The 12,957-nt window shown below is 41.9% G+C and overlaps 1 protein-coding gene across 2 annotated transcripts in view; it reads right to left on the reverse strand.

The window, feature by feature from the left end:
* The window catches only part of SNAP25 (synaptosome associated protein 25), a 61,807-nt gene that overhangs the window by 15,905 nt on the left and 32,945 nt on the right, over positions 1-12,957 (reverse strand). For both annotated transcript variants that reach the window (XM_068186083.1, XM_068186082.1), the window contains exons 3-4: positions 12,314-12,355; positions 4,119-4,167 (exon numbers count right to left, since the gene is read on the reverse strand). In XM_068186083.1, coding sequence (XP_068042184.1) covers positions 4,119-4,167; positions 12,314-12,355 — 91 coding nt within the window. The remainder of the gene's footprint in view (positions 1-4,118; positions 4,168-12,313; positions 12,356-12,957) is intronic.

The raw sequence follows: 12,957 nt of genomic DNA on the forward strand, positions 1-12,957 counted from the left end.
TTGCTTCACCTTTGCATCCCCATCTGTAACTTATAACAAATATTCCTTCACTGATGTCCAGGATCTGGGGCCTGTGCTTGAATGTCAGTTAAATGCCTGTGGAGATCACAACTTGCTCCTTTGCCTGGAGTATTGTTCAGTGAAGCAATTTCCCCCAAGGGCAATTTTAATTAGAAAAAAAAAAAAGAAGAAAACACAAAGGACATCTTAAGAACACATTGCAATCATAATTACATACAAGAGCGTTTAATTTGAGACTCAGCAGATGAACTATTTCCAATGCTAAACCGTCATCCTGTTTTCCATAAAGGAGAATCATACTGGAGCGTAGACTGTGGGACAGCCTTTTCAGAGATCCTGAGCTCTGACCTAGCTGTGCTTTGAAAGGCACTGCTGGGCACAGGTACTCATGGAAGAAAGCTGGAGGGGAGAGCTGCGAGCCCATGTGTAGCTGTGCTAAAAATAACAATAGACAAAGGCACAACCTGCTTTGTGTGGATTCATTTGTCTTTTGTTCTGTGCTACGATTTCAGCTTAATTAATACCATCTTCCCTGTGAAAACTGGGGTAGTTGTTAGTCCCCTTTTATTTTGCTAATTAGCCATAACATACAAAAATGCCAAACCCACAACTCCTGCAAAAGCAGTGGAGGTCAGCTCACATATATGCCAGTGCTTTTGTTTGTGGGATTGCCCAGTTATTTCTAAGTTTTATCTCCTTTGTAAGCTTGACCGGGAGTAAGATCTGCTGGGCAGATTAATCTGCTCCCCATGTTCCCTAGCACTGCTGTTTGTGCATTCATGGTGCAAGGAGAAAATTCCAATTGCACTGACATTTTCTTTGTCTCTTATCAAAGTTGTGGCTATTCCTCTGTCTTGTCTTGGATGAAAGATTACTGTGCTGCTATTGTTGGTTTTAGAAAAGTTTCTCCCCTCCACCTCATTTGGAATACAAGAACAAAATTCTTCTGTAATAAATTGCATGAGGACATCATCACGCAAAGAAATGTCCTTGAAGGTCCAAATCTTTAATCCTGCTACTATGTCCAGGTGATGGGAGTTTCCTATGGATAAACAGAGTTACCAGTCTGGGACCTTTTCTGTGTTAGCTCTTCAAGTTTACCTTCATATCTTCACTTTGTACTATTAGTTTCATCAGTTTCTACTGGCTGCTTTTAACCAAAGTGCATCCAAATAGGAACATTTTTCTAATTAACATGTTTTAAAGAGGCAGAGGAATTGCCATTGGCACCCTTTGAGTGACCCCATTTATTTTTTCATGCAAAATACAAATATTTTAGTGTAAAGAGTTATATACATATTTATATTTAAACCACTATAAGGGAGATTGACTCAAGGCCAGATTAAAAAAATGTAAGCATTATGGATGCACATGTGGTCTGGTAAAGACTTTCTTAGTGATGGAAAAAAGCCCAACAAGGAAAATCTAAACTCCTGGCTCCTTCCTGTGGGCTCCCCGGGGGAAGATCTGTGTTAAGCTGGTCTGGGTGACAGTACCTGACCCAAAAAATGATAACTCTTGATATTGCAGAGGGGCTACTCAGGTCCCTTTCTTCAGAGGACACTGGAGGAGGTCTCTAGCTTTTATGGGAGTGCCATTCTCTGTGAAATAGGGAGCTCTTGTGAAGCTCCAGATCTCTGTGAGCCGTGACAGACTCTGTAACCTGCTGTGCAGCCAGCTGTGCTAAACCTTTGGGCAAGAGCAGCTATCCAGGCTGGCTATGTTGTAGAAATAACTGGCATTGTGTAATTACCTTGGCTTACTGCCTTTCATGATCCCAGAGACTTCTGCTCACTGATACCAGAAAATCAGTTCTGCTGTGCACTATTTGGGTTGAAATGGCTCAGAAAGGTTTTTCCATGTAAGGTCTGTTTAACTTCAAAACAAGCAATTTTGTAAAGAAACCTAGAAACAGAGCTTCAAGCAAGTGCAGAGATTAGATCTTCTGCCTGCCGCCCACTGGAAAGATCAATGTCATGTTTTCTGTATATTTAACACCTAATAATCTTAAGTGACTTGTGCAGTCAGCTGCAAAGAGATCACATGACAGTGTTAGCAAATTATTTCCTTAATCTGATAATCTGCTGAGACATGTGTGAGCTGCACACATTGCACTAATTACAGAGGGTTCAAAGTCATCATTAGCGTATTTTGCCCAGTAGTGTAAGTCCTTTAACACTAAAATGAAATCAAAAAATTAGCAATTATTATACCTACATATGGTTAAAATGGAGAAAACTTAATTAAACATTTAGCATAGTGCAAGGTTACAATATTTTCAGGGTTGGTAACATTATTTGGCTGTTTTCCTTGAGAAACCCACACTGTATAGTCATAAGCTGAATTTACTGAACCACTTAAGGCATGACCATAACCAACTTAAAGAGGCTTCAAGACCTTCCAAGTCTTTTCTGGAGGTATTGACTAACTGCATCTGTGACTGTACAACAAGCATTTCAGGTCTCACTCTCAATAAGGGTTTTATACTGAGCTCCTGGACTCCAGAGAGGTGGATGTGTCCAACCTCAGCTCCTTAGCCCACTCAGATTGTCCTTCCTGTCATGGCTACAGAGTGAATCAGTCAGAAAACTTCTGAATACAGGGGTTTAACAATAGTAGAATTACAAAATAATAATTAAAAAACCCAACAAAATTCAGTATTAAAATAAAAATAAACCTCCCTGGAAATCTGTGGAAATAGAGCAGTTAAAGAACAGAAACATATGTTCCCAGGAACCACTAAAGTTTCTTGTGCTCTGCCTGTGAATTACATTGCAAGACACATCTGGATATTAACATTCTTTCTTTGACAATATTTGTGATTTATTACAACCATATAATCCACTCCTGAAACAAAACACATTATTTACACAGGTGCCATATCTGTTTCAAAATAAGTAATTTCTGGTTTTCAGTATTTGGTGGTAGCTCTTCTACTGCCATTATTTTTTGAAGGCAACAAAATGTTCTCTGTAATACTTTTCTTGTCAAGACAAATCGATGTGACAAAATTTGGTTAATTTTTTTTCCCTAAATGGGGGATGTGGGGGAAAAGCAATGAGACATACATAAAAAAGCAAGTAGAAGAAAGTACTTTCCATGTATGTCCTGTTATTACTTTTCATTCATTACAGTGCCAGAGGGGCAGGGACATTAAAACTGGAAAGGGCCTGTCAGGTTCTGCAGTCCATTTCCCAAGAATTCAGTACCCTGGCTTATTATCATTGTCCAGGTTTGATGAGTAATGCAGCATTACCTCTGCAGAAAACATTTCCTAATAATAATTTTGTGTCCTGCCACATAGAAAATAATAACAAGGGCCTTTGGGGGTCTGGTCTGATAAAGAGTAGCAGAAATTTCTACTCTGTTGATTTAGTGGAGACACCATTTTCCTGGGGCTGTGGGTCTATGGCAAATGAAGTCTTATTAGTTTTATTGAGAGGGAGAGAAGGCTACATTTTCTTTGTAATATTATGAAAGGAAAAAATGTAATTTCCTGGAATGTATTGAATATATCAGTCTCTGTCTTTGTCATTGTAATCCACAGACAGGTAGTGTAAGACTGAAACCTCCTATATGGACAGTTGTAATGAGCTGATTGTGTAATATCTTTTAATGTTTAAATTCTGTCATTCTCACTGCCTCACTACTGTACAAAAAGTAACTGAATCTTACACAAACGAAACTCATTTACCTTCTCTTGGAATGCATTTGTTGCATGTCTTTCACTTGTGATTTAAGTGGGAAAATTACTTAGCACCTGCATAAATGATGCTGGATTTTACACTTATAGAGGCAAATCTTCTCATCATGTAGCTGGATCTTGACCCAAAGCTTGCTGAAATCAAATGGTGATTTGATTGAGTTCAGCCTGCAGCTCTCTTTGACATTAATGGGAAGCAGATCAAAAGAAGTACAGACTCTTAGGCAGCATTGTACGTTTTTCCCTGTTGGACAACAAAGATAAAGGCAAAGAGGTTTTGGGGTTCTCATGCACTACCACATGTATTTTCTGTCCCTCGTTTCCAGAGTTGCACACAGTCAGTACAGCACTTTGAGAAGGGTTATACTTCCTTACTGAAGCAATCTGAACTTACCTCCTTGCTCATCCAACATAACCAAAGTCCTGATACCAGCATCTTTACTCTACATCCCAATAGTGGTAGCAAGGTAAGGAGAGAGAAGGGGAGAAGAGAGAGAGAGAAAGAGAGATCAGTGAGGGAACACTCAGCCTTTGGTATGGGACATAGGAAGACACAAGAAAAACAGTGAAAGGAATGACAAGGGCTGATGGCACAATCCATCATGTGCATGGACACTGTGTGAGGAACTAGGTACTCTCCATTGTACCATCAGTCCTTCTGGATTCACTGGGTTACCGAACTTCTGCAGAAAGCACAAAGCCATAGACCTTGAGATTAAAATAATGACTTTACACAAGAGTAATTCCTAAAAAGAGATGGTTCATCTCCAAGTCCAATGAAGCAGGAGAAGGGAGGATGGGGGTGTTGATATTGTAGGTGGATGTGAATCTCACAGGAGAAATTCCCAGGTGTGACATAAACATGTTTGGGAAGGCAGCACAGTGATTTGTGCACAGCTCTTGCTGCTGACAGAAGTCAGAAAGCTTACCTACTTAGGAAATCCAGTTTAAAGCAGGCTAATATTTAATAGGATTAAGCCATATTTTTTGGCTCAGCGATCTAATAGATATGGGTTTGAGCCAAGTTTTAATACAGTCAACAAACACCTTTAGCATTAATGGACTTTGAATTGAGCTTGAAGGTAGGATTTTCAAAACACCTACACACTGAATCTGCCTCTGCTCCCACAGCTTAGTGGGAATCTTACCATTGCCTTTGCTGGATACAGGGTTGCAGCAAAGCTGAGCCGTTCACAGCTCCCACCTGCCTAAGCCAGGGGTAGGGCACCTTTCACAAGTGCAATTTTTATTATGCGTTATCATCACTCTGGGATGTGATCAGGTGTTTCTGGTTCCTGGGTACTGTGGTACTGAGCTATATCACACATCAAATTATCTCCTTTTTAATTACAAAGGGGAAACCAGCTCCATTCTGCTTGGAGCAGTGATAACATCTGTGAATAATTAATGGCCTGAATGATCTCCTGACTGTTGCATGTCAATAACAGATGAAGTTCTCTTTGGCCTGACAGCTTGACAGCAGAGCTGCTTGGACATGTGCAGTGGTAATTTACTTGTTGCCATGAACATAAAGCGATCCATGCTCCTGTGAAACAGATAAAGGTGGTGGTGGTGTCAGTTTTGCAGAGGGCAGGGAGATGTCCACAGTTGCACGGCTACATCAGGAACAGAAAACTAAACTCCTGACTGACCCTCTTGCTTTTCAAGCCACCACTCCTGGAGACAAATCAAGGACCTCATGTTATCCTTCCTGCCAGCTGCCCTTCTCACTGCTCATCAGTTTTTGTGGTTGCAGTGAAGTGTCTCTGGCCATCAGCCCTGTCCACGCTCACAGGACACTCCCAGGCTCCCACAGCCCATGCCGACTCAGCCGCAAGCCCAACCCTGCCATGCTCAGGGCTGTTTGCCTTGTGCAGCTGGTGCTTCTCTGCTGTGCTTCCAGAGGATCCTGCTCAGCTCTTCTCTGCTTCTCCCTGCGCTCCCATTCTTGTCTGTAATGTCTACATCACTGCAGAAACTGGGAAAAACATCAGATGTGTACAGGCTGGTTTGCTCTCTCTTTGTCAGAAGTCCCTGTGTGAGTTGTCAGATGGACAGAAAAGGCCTCCTGCCTACCCCCAGGTCTGCTGCACCCTGCTGCCCTCGGGTCAGCCATCTACCAGGCACCCACTGCTGTTCTCTCTGCCTTCAAGTTCACACTGCTTGAATCCCAGCCAGCTTTTATTTTTGCAGCCTTTAGAAACTGAGGGTCCAAGGGTTATCTTAGGTTTGCCAGTTTAGAATAAAGAAACAACCTTTAATTATCTTATATTTTCTGTGGGGCACTAAGCACCCTGTGTCTGCTAAGCACTGCCTGTACAGCAGATTTTATTGGATCTTTTTATACTCTTGGTATCCAGGGAGGTTTTTCCCACTAGATTTGTGTTTTAACCAACATGGAAACTCATGCAAACACAAGAAGCCTGCTTGAGTCCTGAGTCACCTTGTGTTTCAGTAAATATGGTGCAGTCTGACATGGGACCCTTCCAAATACTGAACTCCAAAACCTTTTGCTGAATCAAATATAGCTGGGCTGAGAAATATTTACTGCTCTTTAACCCTCTGACCTTATTTTCCTGCTGTGTTTAACATCTAAGCAAACCACCTTTACAGAGCTAAGATGTCCAGTGACCTGAACAAGACGTGTGCTGAGAGATGAACTGAGGAACTAGACCCTATGGTTTGTATTTCATAGCAAATCCGTACACAGAGTGAAAGAGGTGAAATTTTCTGTTCTTTACCTGATCATCAGTGCCATTTAATTTTATCAGGCAACACTGTATCTCTTACAAACAGCCTGCCACAGCATTAACACAAATGTGAAAATATTAAAGGGTGTGCAATGAATAAACTTGTCTGCATCTGTGGTTTAATCCAAAGCATATTGAAGCTAATAAAGAGGTGGTAACTGAAAAGGATGAGATGTGATTCAGACATCAAGTGACAATCTTCTTCTGTTCCAAATTTCTATTAAGCATTAATTTTCAGCTTTTCCACAAAAGTAATTAAATGTGTAAAGTCAATCAAAAAATAAATCATGTTTGTGCATTTAAAATAGGTCCAGACTTTTCTAAAAGCTCAGTATTTCCATTATGACTGATATTTTAGATAACACAAACCCAAACCTGTCTGTAAGACAGAACTATTCCAAAAATGTGTTCATCATCCAGATGTCTGAGCATGAGAGAAACACTCGGTGACTGACCCTCAGTGAAAAAAGACTGAGGCATCTCTGGAAAGTACAAAACCTCAGTTAAAGGAATATAGGGGAAGAAATGTGCCCAACAAGAGTATTCAGGGGGCAAACACAAACATGTTGGCATTTCCTGCACTGGCAGTATCACAGAAACTCCCCTTGGTCTCCGTGGAGCAGGTGCCACTTGAGCTGGCTGCTGGGACAATGTGTAACAGGAGGTGATGAAAGCTCTGCTGTGAAGTGCCAGTCCAGAAGGACAGGTTTCACAACCTCTGCCCTCGAATCCTTGGTTACAGACTCACATCACCATGGGCCCAGGGACTATGCTTGGCTCTGTCTGGTCCCGAGGGCTCAGGAAGGATTCCCACACACATCCAGTTCTCGCCAGTGTCATTGATATCCTGTGTGGGAAGCCATGAATTTGTAGAACTAGCGGGGTCCATCATGTTATGAAATTGTGTGTTAAATTCCCACCTTGGCCACGAGTAGAGTATTTTTCCTCTCCTGTGCAATGGAGGAATCTCTTCAGACCCTCCAGTCCTTGTACAGGCAATCCTGTATTATTTTAGCAAAACAAGGTTTCTCAAAAAAGTGAAATGCTTAGGATAGGTCAGGCCAGAGAGATGAAAAATGCATCTTTTACAGGACCCTACAGAGTTCATAGAGCACATGCCATTTTCATCCAGCTCTTTAATCTGTAGCACCCATCTCTTTTGAGAACAACTTCTGACTCTCCTTGTCTTCTCATTGCACTTGAGAAGAGATTTTGTACTGCTGGATTTTGCCATGGCACAGCCAACCTCTCACATTCTTATCCTTTATAAGAAAATGGCACAGCAAAAATTGCAAATGTGGAGGCATTAAACTGGCAGCCCTGGAGTTCCTCTGTTTATCCATAATGCAGGTATTCTGCAGATGGTAAAATATATAATATATAAAATAATTTTGCACATGAGATGACCCTTCAGGGCGGGAGGCCAACACTTCCAACTTAAAAATGTATTACATTAGGTGAAACAGACCCTATACATTTAAGGAAAGTTTATGTCCTTCAATCTTTCATCCAGATTCTAATGCTTGAATAAAATCAAATTAACAACCAGTACTGGTTTGGGTTCTGCATTATTTATATGAAGTCCATGCCCAGGTTCCCCATTTGGCCACTGGCAAAGCTATTAATCAAAGAACCAGAATATATGATTTTAAGCCTCCGGGGTTAATACAACTCATAGATACTTTAGTTTATCAGTGCTTCCGTGAAGCCTGTTTAACAGCATTACTGGGAACCCTTTTAGAGGCTTTAATAAACATTATCCTTAGTCTTTTGTAATAGCTTTTTAAAACTTTTTGGTTGCTTTTGCTTTGGGTTTTTTGTTTGTTTGTTTGATTGGGTTTTTTGTGAGGGTTTCACTCAAAGCAAGTCAGCAACAAAATATTCACTAAAATTTGCCCAGCACTTTGGAAGGGAATTGCATTGCTGTATCATTTCTTGTTATTGCTGTTACAGAACTTAATTTCCCAAGACGGAAATAAAAGTGGGAAGACAATTGGAATGACTTCTCAAAGGGCTCATTAGTCCCTCCAGGAACACAGTGTGTTGAGTCCTATCCTACCAAAGGCAGCTACTCAAATTTTGGTTTAGCCTGAGTGAAGATTTTCCTAACACTATAAGGGGATGGTGTATCAGATAGAGAATCCAAATTCTGGAAGTCGCTTTCTCTGCATTTCAGGAGGTATCCTGAAAAACACATATACACTCTCAGTTATGTGAAGAACACATAAACTTCCACTTCAATGAAGAATTTTGCTTTAATCCAGAATTATAGTTTGTTTTGAATAAATTAATACAGACATTATGTACCAGGACAGGCTGACATTGCTAGCAGTTCCCACAGACACTAAGGAGAACTGTCAACACCCTAAAGACAAAAATGTGGTCAAAGAAAAATTTTTTAGTCATCCATAGCAATGAATTTGCTCAGCTCCTGCTCCAGGTTCCCTGTCACCCTGTTAACGCTCCAATGTCTCCCTGATTAAAGAACCACACACTGCTGCTTGCCTGGTAAAGTACATCCTCAGCCCACGTGAATCTGCTACCCCCCTGGCTAACACACACAAAGGGGCCCAATCCTGCATTGGAGGAAGAGAGGCCAGAATTATGGATCACATTCCCTTGTGCCAGATATGGAGTAACACTGGTTAAAACTCTTTTCTGAGGAGAATGGTTCCAATAGTTCAGTACTTCCAATAGGTCTAATGATATCAAAGGTGAATTTCAAATCAGCTTTGACAAGGTTTGGGCCAAACTCTAAATTAATAGAGCACTTTTTCTTCTATTTTTTCAGACTAAGGAGCATTTGGCTGTGATAATAAATGTCAGTGTATACTGACAGCTGGTAAATTGGCATTCTGTGTGTTCAGTATCCTGAATAGGGCAGCACCAGTTATCAAACACTTATAGCTCAGCATTTCACCTTCAATACTTCACTCTCACCTCACATGAGAGACGATAGTCCTGTCTGGATTTAAATGTACAAAACAGCACTTTTGTCTGTACATTCCTAAGTGCTTTTTTCTGAGCTTTTGCCACTACTGATCTTGTTATTTTTTCCTTGCTACTTCATAGCTACAAAACATCCTTTTTTTCCCTATACTACCACAACTGATTTTCCTTAAAGGCCATGGTGGTGGCATTGGGAGAAGGGAGCAAAATCCCACCTTTTCTCCCTGCGTGTGATATTCTGCATTGCATAATGTTGCCTCAGAGGTAAAAAGCATGAACATGAAAAGAAGGTCAGCTACAAACTGTATTTAGTCTCACTTGTTCTGCCTCACTTCATTTTTATTTTATGTTTTGGCCCAAACATTGCACAGCATCATCATAAAATACAGGTATTTATAGCACTGAGTGGCTCAAAAGAGCACTGGTCAGTGCAGATAAACTGCACTGCCTGGGCACGATGGGCACCATGGAGCAAACTGGGTTTTGGAATCTGCCATTCCAGTATGGAGCTGCCTAGGGGCAAAGCCGTGGCTGCTTTTGTAACACTTCTTGCCTCCCTTGTTGTGCCAGCACAGGAAAAATCAGCTTCTTGCAAAGCTGGCTTATAAAACCAAGAAGCAATAACATTCTTGGTTTTCCTTGCCCATGTTCCTTGGGAACAGCATCAGGGCTTAGTCTCCAAACTCTGAATAGTCTTTTGGGGCAAGCAGGGCATGTCCTTTGGGGACATGTCCCCAGACTATGACCTGCAATTAGGTCTTACATGGCTACAGGGCTTCCTTGGATGTACAGCACTCTTCTGTCTCCAGGATGGAGTCCAGTCAGTCTGTTTATGCTGTATTTCCCCAGTATCAATCCATACAAATGTACACAGTAATAATGCTTAAACATGGAGGCATCCTTTTCCTAAGAAAGGAAGAACAGATCTGCTGTATCAAGAGAACAGAGTAAAAAGCATTCTTTCCTTGAGTATTTCCTATCTCTGACTACTACACAGGTTCTGCTAAATGAGGAAGTCTAATTAGATTTTGGGGGTTTATTAAATCAGAGCAGTGCAAATTCAATTTCAAATACTCTCACCATTTGTCTTTTTGGTATAAATCCCTCACTCCCTAAATGCTGCATTTTTTTTAAGTACCTAGGAAAAGGGATTGGAATAATCAACCAGCTGTTTAGGCCACAGAAGAATTTTAAAGGTCTCCTGTAGTCACATTAGTGAAAATAATATTCAGCTCATTTTATAAGAACTCCCTTGACTACTCAGTGCTAGTTTTAGCAGCCTCTCTATTTGGACAGGAAGATATTGTGGCATCTGAATAAACACCAGGTCCAGAGATGCTGAACTCTTCCAAAGACTGCTATAAATTCATTGGTAAATTCAGCAGTCCCAGTTCTCCTCCCACTTTGCCATTTGCTGTGATTTAGTACTGAAATTCCAGTGGCATTCGCAATATGCTGGTTCAATATGTTAGGAAGACTCAAGCAGTGCATAGGCCGCACAAATACGGCTCAGGAGAGGCAGGGCTGATATTTACTGATGGCTTGGCCCCGAGCAAATCACTTCCCTTTCCTGCGCCTCTCCTTCCCACTCATCATCTGTCTTGTCTATTTAGATCCCAGGCATTTTGGGGCAGCCGGCTCTCCTGCCTTGTGTTGTGGGGGTACTCATATGAGGCTCTCTTCCTTGTTGTTGAATAGATTTCAGCAGGAGCTGCATCCAGCACAGAGATGACGTCAACTGGTTGTTAGGAATGGCATGTCCAGGGAACTGAGCAGCAAAAAGGGACAGATTGCTCGTGAGACAAGAGCGTGTTTCGGCTGCAAGGGGCCCCGATCTAAAGTGTTTGTGGAGGAGAAGCGATGCTGACTATGCTCAGTGACCCATCTGTCTGTCTGTACGTGGAAATTTGATTTTGTCTCCACTGGACTCCATTGATCTTCACAGTGGTGATTGATTTCAAGGCCATAAAGCCTACGGCTGGGGTTGTGCTTGTTCCTGAACATGAGACCTGATGTAATTTTCTTCCCATTGTCTCTGCTGGAGACTCCTCTGGTTGTCAGGAGTACTGGGACTGTCAGTGCTGATGACCCTGATTAAAAATGTCACCAGCTCCAGCACCATGGCTTGCATGGTGTCTGAAAATAATACATCCTGTCAGGCAGCACCAAAGTTTAGTTTAGTTCTAAACTAAACTGAGTTGAGATTTTCCAACTTTTAAACCCCTTTATTGTGGAGAGGGTGAAATATGGCCTGACTGAATTTTTTTTTTCCCTCCAGGCAGGTATTAGCTATGAGGACCAAGCCAGGGTCCTCTTCCTTAGCACCATGGAAAATGAGAGAACTCCCAGCTCCAAAGTGGTCAATCTAGGACATCTTGTGAGTCTTGAAATCCTGATAAATATTTCAGAGATACATAATAAATAGCATTTAAATGCTGTGTTGACCAATGTTCTATAAATAGCTGGAAGTGTTTATGGTGAAAGAAGTATTTGAAGCAGACTGGGAAAATGGATCAAGGGCTCTTCTCACCTTCCCCTCTTGCAGTGTTATGCCAAGGATGTGAGAGTGGTGCTGACACAAGGCTCCTGGAGCTCTGCAGCAAACTCAGCCACTTGTCCCTGACTCCAGGTCACCTTCAGAGACTGTTTCCTTCATTTATCTCCACAATCCTGTCTCAGTGCATCCTCAGGTAGGACCAAACCAGTGCCTTGACAACCAGGGAACAGTATCTTGCACGGCCCTAGTGAGGGGTAGGGATGAGCAGGGACAGTGGCACCTAAAGCCGCGGCCAGGCCCTAGCAATGTGAATTTTAAAAAAGCCACTTCCAGTGTCAGGCTCCCCATCACTTCTGCTCACAATGGAAGTGCAAATGAAATGCAAGTCCTTACCTCTTCAACAAGCTGCAGCATTCGACGGGTGCTCTCAAGGGACTGGAAAAAAACAGGAAAAAACACTGAGATTTGGCAAGTTACCCTTTCCAAAGCTAATGTGCAGGCTTATGCTGACAGGATGTTTTTCCTGCACTCTTTACCTCCCGTCCAAATCAGTCCATCAGCAGGGCACTGGTGATCTCACCATCTCCAGCGCTATGGATGGCTAATGCAGCACGCCTCGAGGCAGCTGCAGTGTCTAAGGCTTGTGCTCCCCTTGCTCACATACTGCAGCAGTGCTGCTCGGAACCGCAGGTGTTCCACTTTAAAAATAAAGCCTGTGGTTTTCAGCTATGACTCTTCAGAAACCTAATTGGTGACTTCTAACATTTAATAGCTTTGACAAATCAAAGGAATCCTCAGAAAATATTAAATTGCTGCCTTTTGCTCTGAGGCCAGTCAAATTGATGCACAATCTAATACCTAAACCAAACTCATGATCAATAAATTCCCTAATCTGGACTGAACACAACATTAAATTTTACCCCTGCGCATTTCATTTCCAATTCTGCTTTCAGTGTAAAGCTGATGGAAAAGGGCTCTAGAAATCCTTTGCGGGATCAGCTCCTATTTCTGGCTGTGTGTTTCACACCAAGCCCAGC

The sequence above is a fragment of the Anomalospiza imberbis genome, chromosome 3 (genome assembly GCF_031753505.1).
Source record: "Anomalospiza imberbis isolate Cuckoo-Finch-1a 21T00152 chromosome 3, ASM3175350v1, whole genome shotgun sequence".
In the NCBI taxonomy this organism is placed as follows: Eukaryota; Metazoa; Chordata; class Aves; order Passeriformes; family Viduidae; genus Anomalospiza; species Anomalospiza imberbis.